Source organism: Leucopleurus acutus (assembly GCF_964270905.1).
Source record: "Leucopleurus acutus genome assembly, chromosome: 16".
NCBI lineage: Eukaryota > Metazoa > Chordata > Mammalia > Artiodactyla > Delphinidae > Leucopleurus > Leucopleurus acutus.
The window spans coordinates 60,329,456-60,342,297 of record NC_139158.1 but is presented as its reverse complement, the minus strand read 5'-3'; the positions used below and the strand labels follow the sequence as shown (position 1 = coordinate 60,342,297).

General features: G+C 50.6%; 1 protein-coding gene across 1 annotated transcript; it reads right to left on the bottom strand.

Moving 5' to 3' along the window:
- Window positions 1-3,858: 3,858 nt before the first annotated feature.
- On the bottom strand, window positions 3,859-9,774 carry SRXN1 (sulfiredoxin 1; the record flags this gene model as incomplete). Its single annotated transcript, XM_082856586.1, has 2 exons — window positions 3,859-5,250; window positions 9,565-9,774. 2 exons carry the CDS (start codon window positions 9,772-9,774, stop codon window positions 5,047-5,049), a joined length of 414 nt encoding a protein of 137 aa, XP_082712712.1. The 3' UTR covers window positions 3,859-5,046.
- Window positions 9,775-12,842: the final 3,068 nt, after the last annotated feature.

Sequence of the window (12,842 nt, the reverse complement as noted above, 5' to 3'; positions counted from 1 at the left end):
GGGCGGGGCGGATGGGCCGGCGGGGGGTCCGTGTGTGCGGCCGATTAACCCGGCTGCACTCGCCAGGCCTCTGCGGCAGGTCGCTGCTACGCTTCGGGCCTCAGTTTACCCATCTGTCCAACAGGGAAGATAATTTCCTCCCTGTCCACCTGTCGGGACGACTGCATCCGGTATGGAAGTGATGATGACGGTATGATGATGATGGTGGTGGTGGTGGCCTTTCTGTAATGAGCACTCCCTATGTTCCTGCTCGACAGAAGATCTGGAGTCGGGATGCGAACCCCAGAGGTTGCCTGGGAACATGGAAGCAAATGTGGCTTGTCTGGGAGGCAGGGAGGGACGCCTTGCAGCCCCTATCCGGACCAAGGCAGTCAAGGCCTCTCCCTGGTTCCCAGCTTTGACCCTGGATGCCAGACTGGGCCTAACTTTTGCCAGGGCTGACAGATGGAGCCGCCCAGACCTAGCCCAGGGAGCCTCTGGAGCTCATCCTTGGGGGCCCCCTGGTCGAGGGTAGAGTAGGGCTGCACGCCCCCACCCTCTCCAAGACAGGTGTTTTTTTCTGACTGGAGACGGATCAGGGTCTGACCACTTTACCCTCATAAAACTAGCTCCCATTTATTAATTCATTCACACCCCCATCTGCGTGAGCCTCAGCATTCCTGTCCACACAATGAGACAATTAGGATTCTAACCATTTGATACAGGGCCCCCTGGGGGATGAGGCCATCGAATCCCCAGAAACTGCCCGAAAGATTTGTGTGTGTGTATCTTTCTGGAGAAAGGGCTCACGGATTTCTTTCGGATTCTCAACTGTGTTCATGACCCAGAACAGGTTAAGAAGCACCGGCTGGAGTGCAGGGACGGAAAGCTGCCCCCCAAACTCTGGGAAAGGCACTTGGAACAGCCAATCTGGAGAGCGATTTGCCAGCACCTATGCACCGGCTAGGCGGTCCCACTCCTACGTACACGGTTGAGTGAGCACAGAGTTGATGGCAGAAAGTGTTCACAGCAGCAAACAACAGTAACCCCCTAAATGGCCATTAACAGGAGAATGACTAATACATGGTTATATACAGACCCTGGCATGCCATGCAGCAATTCAAAGAACGAGCTAGACCTATGTGGAATTTATTCATTTAACATAGTTGTTGAATAACTGCTATGTGTCAGCTGGTTCTTGGCACTGGGCCTACTGTCATAAGACAGATCAGGTCCTGCCTCAAGAACTTACGTTCTAGTGGACGAGAGAGTCAGAAACAGAAACAGAAGATAATTGCAGGGAGTGAGATAAATGCCACGAAAAAAATAAAACAGTGCAGTGATAAAATGATGGGGGAGGGGGCTGTTTTAGACAGTGTGGTCAGGAAGGCCCCTCTGAGGAAGCGACCAGAATGAGGGATACTCTGGGAGAAGAGCAAAGGCACTAATGGGGTGGATGGCTAAGTTGCATCACCAGGGAAGAAATGTGATCTGCAAAAGAAAGTAAAAAAAGAAAACATTCCTTACTTATACGCACACACACACAACTACTAAGTTAGAAAAAGGTCTGGAAGGGTATACGCCAAACTCATGAACATAATTGCCAGGAGTAGGGAGGCACTAGGACTCACGGTGGGCTTCTGCTTGCTTCTCGTATCTTATTTTGTTAGTATTTAATTATTTAGCATTTTGCTATCTTAACGTTTAAAAGGTGAATATATGCACATATAACTTGTGAAAATGAAACATTAAAAAAGTCTAGCATGGTGAAAGGGTTGGTCCCAGGGCAGTAAGGGAAGTAAGGGGTCCCTACACACTGCCTTTCACTGGACGCAAGTTCCCTGGGGCAGTAGTTTGTTTGGGGAGGGGACACACTTTTGGATCAGGGGGACCCCAGAAGAGGCATGTAGCTCAGCCTGGAGGATCTGGAAGCTTCTTGGAGGAGGCGCCGCCTTTGCTGAGTTTGAGACAATTTGACACAGCACACCCAGTGTAGAGACCCTAGTCTCCTAAGACAGGCCTGGAGAGGTCATGATGTGTACAAGGCCACAGAGCAAGATTGGACAGGTAAGTAAACCTGAAACTCCAAACTCCCAGCCAGGTCTCCTTCTCCTACCTGAACCCCTGGCTTCTCTGGGCCGCTGATGGGCATCCCTCACAGCCAGACACCTTCCATCCATCCCCTTCCCACAGCAGTTGCTCAGCGGGCTGGAGGCCCAGCCTAGCTCGGGCAGGCCAGAAAGCAGCACCACCTGCTGGCCTAAGTGGGAAATGCAGCTCTCAGCCTCCACGGAGAGCAACCAGCAGGTTTCACCCTTCAAAACCCAGCTCCTCTTCCTTAAGAACGACAACCCCTCCCGCTCCAAGTGTGTTGTGCAGCCTCCTCCCAGTGCCTAGCAGTATGCCTAGCGCTGCCTCCTTGGGCCTTATCTGTATGAAGGGAAAGTCCTTTCAAGAAGGGGTAACCACTGTGCTACTCTACCTCAGTGGGCGCAGGTGTCTTACATGAAACAGTGGCACCTCATGACAGCGGCTTACAAAGCATGCCCTCAGCTTCCTCACCCTCACTACAAACCTCAGGGGTAAAGTCCATTAGACAGCTTGGAAAAAGCGCCAGGGAAGGGCCTGTCCAATTTCATATGGAATTGGTGCACAAGCTGGTTCCAGAACGTGGATCTCCTGGGACCCAGCTCTTTCTTCTCCATTGGAGGTGAAGGGGGCTGTCACCGTATTTGAAAATAATTGATGCCATCTAGATCAGTGGTTCTCACCTTGCGGTCCCTGAACAGCAGCATCAGCACCACCTGGGAATTTGGCAGGAAAGCAAATTCTCAGGCTCCATCCCAGAACTTCTGAATCAGCAACTCTGGGGGTATGGTCCAGCCATCTGTGCTTAGCAAACCCGTTTGAGAACCTGAACCATTGGTCTAAAGCAATTATGCCTCCCTTTTTATTAAATAAACTTTAATTTGGGAATGATTTTCAATTTACAGAAAAGTTGCAAATATAGTACAGATAGTTCCCATACGCTCTGCACCCAGCCTACCCCAATGTCAACATTCGTAAAATTATCTAAAATCCAGACCTCATTCAGATTTCCAGTTTTTCCATTAAGGTCCTTTTGTTGTTGTTTTTTCAAGATCCAATCCAGGATATTACACTGCATTTATGACTACATACCTTTTTAATTCCATTGGTCATCTCAGTCATCTTTCCCTGGGACAGAGAATGGGTGGGAAAGCTGTTGTCTTTATTACTGAGCAGGAGAAACTGAAGCTTGAAAACAGCAAGTGACCTAGTTCCCTTAGCAGGGCAGTGAGAGCAAGGCCCGCCTCACTCTGCACCCTTCCTCTATCTCTTCCCTTCCCCCCAGGACTCTGGATTTCAGAAGTCCCTTGGGAACCTCCCACCTGGCCTACCCATTCCCCCTAACCCACCAGTACAGATGATGAGAGATGCCCCTCCTAGAGTGGGCCCAGCCCTGGGAGAGACCACCCACTGCCCCATCACTTCCTTCCCTCTGCAGGGCCAGGACAGTGTCTAGTGTCTTAGTGACCTCAGCCTGGACAGAGCAAGGATCTGTACAAGAGAGAAAGGAATAGTGAGAAAGAAACACTGTTATTTGCTTATCCAAAGTCATCTGTGATAGGTGGAGAAAAATGCCACGAATCCTGTGTAGTTTCTCCCAGAGGTGTAGTCTGTTTCCCCAGCCCTTGAATCTAAGCCAAACTTTTGACCAGAAGGACTTAGCAAAAGTGACGTTGTACCAATTCTGACCTAAAACTCAAAAAAGCCTTGGAGCTTCTCCTTTCTCTCCCCCTTCCTCTTACCCTCCCTCCACACACACACACACCTCCCTCCCTCTCCCTCTCTCTTTGAGCCCTGATGATATCATGAAAATAAGCCTGAACTAACCTGCTGGAGAGGACACATGGAGGAGAACCAAGTCACCCAGCCAATAGCCTACCTACGGCCAGACAAGTGAGTCAGGCTATCCGAGACCATCCAGCCCCATCTGGGGTGACAGCTGATTGCATACAACCCCATGAGTGACCCCAAGCAAGATCAGCAGAACTGCCCAGATGAGCCCAGCCCAAATTGCCAACCCAAAGAATTTTAGGCAAATAAACAACTTGTTTTTAGCTGCCAAGTTCTGGAACGGTTTGTTGCACGGCAGCGGCTAACTGATACACAATTCCTCACTTCTCTCTTGCTAATGGGATTCCAATATTATTTAGGAGGCAGGTGTGCCAGTTCTAGGAGATGGGATACGATTGATTTACTAAACTGTGACAGCTGTGTTCCTAACGTCTTAGCTTTCTTTGCAGCTAGGGGTGGCAACTGTACCTGGTTTGGGCCAAGGAGACTTAAGTAGAAATACACAGGGGAAGAGAGCAGGAAACAGGCCTCTGAAAAAGGCCTAACTTTATGATAGAAGTTGACAGGTCCAGCTGGCTGGGCCCTTCTTCCTCCCCAACTCTGTTCTTCCTTGAACACAGTCATGATTGCTGGAGGTACAGCAGCCATCCTGTGACCACGAAGTGACGTGCAATGTGGGAAAAGCCAAAAGGATCACAGAGACGTGTGCCATAGCTTTGCTGAGTTGTTAAACCAATACCATTAGCCAACTGTCTCCAGAATTCACGCTATGTGGAAAAACAAACTTCTGTTTAAGCCACTGGAACCTAGGCTTTCCTTTACTTGCAGATGAATGTATTCACATGATATGATATATAGAGACAGAAATGCAAAAGGATCCTTGTCCTTGGGAATCTGGAGCCAGCAGCATGTGGCTCTCCAAACCCATCTCCTTTCTCATTTCACCCTTCAATAATCCCTCAAGAGCAAACACACGACCCATTTTCCCTGAGGTGGGAAGTGGGGCTCCCACACTGTTCAGTCATGAGTCCAAGGTCTTGCAGCTAAGAAAGAGGGTGCTTCGAGTTAGACCTGCCCCCCAGGCACAAAGAGAATGCACCCCTGCTACACCTTCGCATGGCTCAGCCCACTGGAGGCCAGGTGCGTCTTCTGGGCTCGTGGCAGTGGTGGTAGGTGCCAAGGAGGCTGTTACTGCAAGTCCGGCGTGGAAGCACCCAGGTACACCCTCAGGTCCGAGAGGGTGGACTGGACAAGCTTGGCAGGGATGGTCTCTCGCTGCAGCTGCTGGTAGGCTGCATAGCGGTGGCAGCCCCCAAAGGAGTAGAAGTAGTCACCACCCTGAGCCCCTTTGATCCAGAGGACGTCGATGGGGGGCACGCTGTCTGGATCCTCCTGGAGAGAAGAGGGTGCAAGGTGAATGAGTGTGGCACAGTGCTGGACAGTTTACAAAGCAGACTTTATTAACCTGGGCTGAGCTCCTCCAGGTGCTCACGCTGGCTCGTGCTGGCTTGTGAGAGGCAACTGTTACACAGAGGCAACTGTGAGTTGGTTGACAAAACCTTGGTACCATGAAAATCAGCCACAGTGAGAGTATTTACACCAGGGAAGTGGGAAGATGCTACAAATCCGGGCTCCCCCACCCAGGTTGTTAACCATTCATCAGACCACATGTATATTATCTGTCACTGTTCTAGACTCTGGGAATAAGGTACAGACACAGCCCCTGCCTTCATGGGACTTTGGTCTAGTGGGGCTGATGGAATGGAGAAGTGAATGTTGGAGTGATAAATGCTATGAAGACAATAACGCAGGTTGACATGACAGGGATGGGGGTCCACAAGGCCTCTCAGAGTTGACAGTGGAGCAGAGACCTGAACACAGAGAAGTCCCCTGGGGAAGACAGAGAGGTGGAGTCATTTAAAGAAAGAGCCTGACTGCCCGGTTCAAATCTCAGGTCTGCCACTTAATTGCTCTGTGACCTTTGGCAATTCACATTTGTGCCTCAGTTGCCCGACCCATCAAATGGGGATGAAGATGACACACCCACCTCATAGAACTGTTGGGTTTAGTGAGTTAATAGACATAAACTGCTTCAAACAACACCTGGCACATGGAACGTGCTCAATAATACACACTGTGTATGAGCCGTGGGAAGGGCATTCCAGGCAGAGCGAACAGCAAATGCAAAAGGTCTGAGGCCAGAACAGGCTCACTGTATTGCAGGCAATGGCAAGGAGGCCAGTGTGATCAGAGTGGACTCGGGGGATTGAGAAGTAGAAGAGGTCAGAAGGGTAGCAGGGGGTAGGCCCTGGAGCGTTTTATTTATCTTATTTTTTTCTTCTAGTTTTATTGAGATATAATCGACATACAGCACTGTATAAGCTTCAGGTGTACAACATAATGATTTGACTTACAAACATCATCAAGTGATGACTACAGTAAGTTTAGTGAACACCCGTCATCTCATATAGATACAAAATTAAAGAAATGGAAAAAAAATGTTTTCCTTGTGATGCAAACGCTTAGGATTTTACTCTCAACAACTTTCATATATAATGTACAGCAGTGTGCATTATGTTTATCATGTTGTACATTACATCCCTAATGCTTATTTACCTTATAACAGAAGTTAGTACCTTTTTTTTTTTTTTTTTTTTTTTTTTTTTGCGGTACACGGGCCTCTCACTGTTGTGGCGTCTCCCGTTGCGGAGCACAGGCTCCGGATGCGCAGGCTCAGCGGCCATGGCTCACGGGCCCAGCCGCTCCGCGGCATGTGGGATCTTCCCGGACCGGGGCAGGAACCCGTGTCCCCTGCATCAGCAGGCGGACTCTCAACCACTGTGCCACCAGGGAAGCCCAGAAGTTAGTACCTTTTGACCACCTTCATACACTTCTCCCTCTCCTTACCCCCCTCCCCCCCCCAGTCAATCACAAAGCTGGTCTCTTTTCCTAAGAGTTTGTTTGTTTATTTGTTTTTGAAATATAATTGACCTACAATACTATGTTAGTTCCTGGTACACAGTGATTGGATATTTCTATACATTTCAAAACGATCACCATGATTAAGTCTAGTTAATCCTCTGTCACTACACAAAGATACTACATAGTTATTGACTATATTCCCCACACTGTACATTTCATACCCATGACTCATTTACTTTATAACTGAAAGTTTATACCTCTTAGGCCCTGGAGTGTTTTAAACAGGGGAGGGTGACATGATCTGAAGAACATTCTAGAAAGTTGTCCTGGGAAAGCAGGCTTGGTGAAGTGGACAAAGGCAAAAGCAGGGAAGACAGAGGCGAGGCCTCAGCAGGTATTCACCAGAAGTGGCTGTCCTGGGTGAAGGCATGGAGGGGTCAGGGAGAGGTAGACAGGTTTGGGACATGTTTAGGGGGAAGATCCCGGGGGAGGGGTGAGTGCGAGGAGAAGAGAAGGAGGAGAATATGAGCTGACTTCCTGTTACGGGCCTGAGCATCTAGATGGAGAATGGGTAGTCCTCTATATAGGGCAAGGCTGGGGCAGGGAGGGATGGGGTAGGGAGAGACCAGATTAAGTGTGAGCTGCTAGAAGACCTCCCACCACGGGCTCTCGGGTGGTCTCTTATTAGGTTGCTTCAATGGATTCATTATTCCATTTATCCTAGAAATGATTTTCAAGCAGTAAGACCCAGCAATTGTAAGCTGGGGCTCTTGAACCAGGCACACCTGAATTTGAATCTCAGCTCCTACCCAGAGCGGTGGGGCGGGGGGTGGGGGAAGCGTGGGCAGGGGTGGTAAGCAAGCACCCTCGACACTGGGCATTGTTCCTCATCTGCAAGATGGGAACAGACACCCTACAGGCTGCTAATGAAGTCAGGGAGCTGATGCAAGTGAGGCGCGGAGCACAGCTTGCCCGGCAGTGGAGCAGCAAAGAGAGGCAGCTGTGCCAGGCAGGCCTTGTGCTGGGCACCAGGGGTGTGACGATGGGTGGGCAGAATAACGGCCCCCAAAGATGTCCATGTCCTAATCCCTGGAGCCTGTGAATATGTTACTCACGTGGCATAGGAACTTTGCAGATGGAATTAAGTTAAGGATCTTGAGATGGGGAGATTATCCTGGGTTATCCAGACAGGCCAAATGCAATCACCAGAGACCTTAAAGGTGGAAGAGAGAGGAACAAGAGGAGGTCTGATGTTGCTGGCTTTGAAGACGGAGGAGAGAGGTCATGAGCTGAAAATGTGGGCGGCCTCTAGAAGCTGGGAAAGACAAGGAAATGGATTCTCCCCTAGAGCCTCCGGAAAACAATGCAGCCCCACTGATACCTTGATTTGAGCCTAGCGAGACCCATTTTGGTTCTGAACTATAGAACTATAAAATAATAAAATCTGTCTTTGTTTTAAGCCACTACGTTTCTGGTGTTTGTTACAGTAGCCATTGAAAACTAATACAAAGCATATCGTTCTGGCTTGGAAGGCTGAGGTGTCTGAGGCCATTACAAGCCAGTAGGATCAGAGGTATGCTGGTGGGCATGCAGGTGGCTGGGGGCCCACAGGAGGCCCCTAACCCAGCAGGGGCCGTCAGGGAAGACAATGACACTGACAGGAAGAGCAAGAAGGAGTTAGAAACAGTAAAGAGATGAACGAGTTTTACTGGCAGGGGAAAAGCTTGTGCAAAGGCCCAGGAGTGGGAGAGTGCATCCCTGGCCAGATCCATCACAGACAGCCAGGCACCGTGCTAGTGTTATGGAAACAGTCAAGACAGGACAAAATCCCTGCTCCTGTGGAGTTCGCATGAGACGGGGAGGAGAGACAGTAAAACACAAACAAATGTAGAATATAACTCAGGTGGACATAAGTGCTTCAAGGAGAAATACCTCAGGTTAGGGGGAGAGCTACAGAGGCCTGGGCTGACGGGAGGTGGGCACCTGACCCAAACGAGGGAGCAAGCCCTGTGGCTACCTGGGAAGCAGTTCCAGGCAGTGGGAACAGCAGTGTGAACTCTAGGACTGAAAGACAATCGGGCTAGCAGTAGAGGTGTTTGGTAGGTCACACGTGGCCACCTTCCAAGGGTCTGGGGGAGGGGGACAAGATGCCATGCAGGCCTAACCTGACATACATGTCCCCTCCTTCCCCCAAATTTTCTGCCAGCATCACCCCAGCCTTCTTGAGCACCCTCTCTGTGATGCAGCTGACTCCGTCCTCCCCAGTTCCAGTTCAAACAAGGCCCTCCCAGCAGCCAGGACACCCCCAATCCCACTGCCACTGCCTGAAGTGGCAGTGGCACTGAGAGCAGCAGATAACCTATCCTGAGATAGGTTATCTCAGGATAAGGTGGTGGCCATGCATCTGGGCACGGGGGACAGGCTGTGCCACTTTCTAAAGTGCCTGACCTTGGACAAGGTGCTTGAATCCTCTGTGTCTCATTTCCTCGTCTATAAGAGGAACAGTAGTAGTCTCTACCTCATAGGGTTGGCATGAAAAAGCTCAGGCACTTAAAACAGCTCCTGGCCACTTCAGGTTCTATATAGGAATCAGGATCATTATTTTAATCGTCTCCAATCTCCCTGCTCAATGACTAAATAGAGGCCCAGAGAGGCCCAGCCACTTGCTCAAGGTCACACAGCAAATGCCGTGCTCCGGCTGAGACTGAACCAGTCCCGTCTCGCGTCCAGCGCGACCTCCCTCCTTCGAAGCCCTCCCAGGGGCCGGCTTCCCCGGGGCCTCACCCGAATCGTGTCCACAAGGCTCTGCACCTTGGCTGGGTCCAGCACAGAAGGCAGCGGCCGGATGAGCACGCTGAGAGGCACGTTGTGCACCGCGGTGATACAGCCCGAGTGGATGCTGCCGCCCTGCGCGCCGCCGCTCTGCCCAGCTCCCTCGGGCGCCCCTCGGCCAGCTCCGGCTCTGCCCAGGGCTCCTCCCGCGCGGAGACCCATCACGCAGCCGCCGCCGCCTGCGCGGTCTCGGGACGCGCAGCCTACTCTCAGGTCTTTAACCCCGGCCGGGCCGTACCATTCCGCGCGGGCGGCGGGGGGCGCAGCCGCACAGCGCCTCTCTCCCCTGGCCCCACAGTGGTCTGGCCCACCCCTGAGCGCCCCTGCGGGACCTTCGCTCGGCTCTCCCGGCGTTGCGGGACGCGTGCGGAGCTCTGGCTCTCCGCTGGGGGGCGCCTCGCCGCCTCCCCTTTGCCGCGCGGCGTCCCGGGAGTGGAAGCGCCGGGGGAGGCTGACTCAGGGTGAGTCTGCAGGTCGTGGGGCGGGAGGGGCGCGGGTGGCGCACAGTTCGGGGTTAACTCAGGGTCACGGGTGGCGGGGGCGGGGGCGGGGACACGGGTTGGAGGGGGCTGGACCTGCCCAGCGAGGGTGAGTCGGCAAAACCTGGCTCTTGGCTGCCCAGCCTTTGGATCCCTAGCGGTAATAGTCGTGGAGGTGGTGATAATACCAATGACATTCGAAATACTACGAATCTGCTGAATCTGGTGCTGTGTCAGGCACTGTTCTAAACACTTTGCATGTACATTAACTTATTTAAACCTCAAAACAACCCTACAAGCTAGGTATGATTATTATTCCCATTTTACAGATGAGGAAACTGAGGCACATCGAGGTTTTTTAAGTGATTTACCCAAGGTCATGGAGCTAGTAAGTGGCTGAACCAGGGTTCAAATCCAGGCAGTCAGGCTCCAGAGTGCTCTCTCTACCCACGGCTGGTTGCCTCGGTTCAGCAAAAGTAACTGTAACAAGGAGCCTTTTGGAATCATGTTGACAGTGTGTGGGCACTGCCCTGGAGTTCCACAATAATAGTCTCGTTGTATCCGCACAGCGCCACTAGGAAGTAGGTGTGATTGTTGAAGCACTTGTCCAAGATAGGGCCGCTGAAAATGAAAGTCAGATTATCTGAGCTCAGAGTCCCAGGCCACTAAACACCTGCTTACAGATGAGGACATCAAAGCTGCAAGGGGTGGTGGTGATGACTTAGGTCCAAACATGCTGATTGCCATCCCCACTCTTCTGTTTAAAACTCTCCATCCCCTTGAGCCCAGGTTCAGCACCCAGTGTCCTCTGGAGCCAGAGGAAGGTAGGCTCCTGGTTTAAATCTCAGGTGTTTATCAGCATCTATGGCAACATTACGGCTTTGGCACAGATTGACCTGGGTTCAGATCCCATCTGGCCACTCACTAGCTGTGTGGTCTCAGGCAAGTTCCTTAACCTCTCTGAGCATCAGCCTTCTGTAAAATGGTTGTGAGGAGGTTGTGAGGACACTCAGAGATAATGGCTGATAGAGGGCAGGGTTGGGGGTAAATCAGTGCTTACATAATGGTAATCAAGGAAGGTGACTGGGGTACTTTCCTGGCCTTCCAGTGGTTAAGACTCTGCGGTTCCAATGCAAGGGACGTGGGTTCGATCCCTGGTCAGGGAACTAAGATCCTACATGCTGTGCTGTGAGGCCAAAAAAAAAAAAAGTAAGGTGACTGGTTTCATTACAGACACCCAGAGTGCTGAAGAAGAGGCCGTGTTGACTGAGAGCACCAGGAAAGGTACCCTGGAGGGGTGGTATTCACACTGGAAAATGGCTTGGTCCTGGAGAGTGAGAGGGAAGAAGCAGGTGATGGTTTAGGGTACAGGATCTGGAGTCACTTGAATGGCATGGATTTAAATCCTGGCTGCATCACCAACTAGCTGTGTGACGTGTGTGTGTGTGTGTGTGTGTGTGTGTGTGTGTGTGTGTGTGTGGTGGGGTACTCAATTTCTTTGTGCCTCGGTTTCTTCTCTCAATTGACAGGGAGAGTAAATGAGAATAACACATAAAGTGTTTAGAAAGGTACCAGGCATATAAAACGTGCTGAATAAAAGGTAGATAGGAGGGATATTCCAGCTAAACAGTTTGAGCAAAAGCGGGGAGGTGGCACAGCCCCAGACCTGGCTGAAGACAGGCAAGTCTGGTTTGGTGGTTCTTCTCACCCTGGTTGTCACATGCATGGGGAATGCGTACTCGCCTTCTCAGCTGGAGAAAAACCAGAGAAGTTATCCCCGGGCGCGGGCTGGGTGGCTGTTGCACCGGTCAGTTGCGGACACTTTCTGAAGCCTCTGCAAAATGGGGTAAAGTTGTTGAGTGTGATTTGGGAAGAAGCACATAATAAGTGCTCTGTGAATTGTGCAATACCCCATTTTGCTGTTGAAGATCATTCATGTTGGGTTTTTAATCTCTTGCAAACCTTGGAATGCTGAGGCCATTATGAATTTGACTTGAACCTTTCTCTTTCTGCAGTTCCACAATATAACCCCTCTGAGCACCTAAACCATACTTTGTTTCAGGATGTAGAGCTAACACCCACACCTCAGTCCCAGAATTATTGAGAATTAGAGAATTTCATCAAGAGGGAATTTGTCCCTCTTAGAACCACTTCCTAATTTCAGAAAGTAAGAAGAGGCAGGGGGAACAGCTTCTAGGATGGAAAAATGGAGATTTGTCCTGAATCTCTCATCATGGTATGCCCAGTGAGACCCCCACTCCTGGCAACAAATTCTGTATATTGAGAGACCTATGATTCAACTCAAAATGGCTTAAGCGTTAAGAAGACTTGTATTTTCACATAATTAAGATGTCTGGAGGTAGACATATCCAAGATTGGTGAAGAGGTAGTTGAACAATGTCAGGTTCTTTCCAGCTTTTTGTACCATCATCCTCCCTATTCTGGTTTTTATCCTCAGCCTTGCCTCTCGTGGTCCCAAGATGGTAGCTGTAGCTCCAAGCATCACATACAACAGCTTTCAAAGGTGGAAGTTAGGACATCGACATCCCTTTGTGCCTCTTTTTAAGAGTGAAGAAAGCTTTAGTAACCATCCCCTACCTCCCCACCCCCCTGCCCAGGAGCCTTTTCCTCATGTCTCATTGGCAAGATTATATCGCATTTCCATGCCTAAACCAATCCCTGGCAAGGGGAGTGGAATTACCCTGATTAGCTTAGCTTAATTGGCATCCACCTCTGTGCTCAAGAGGGTTT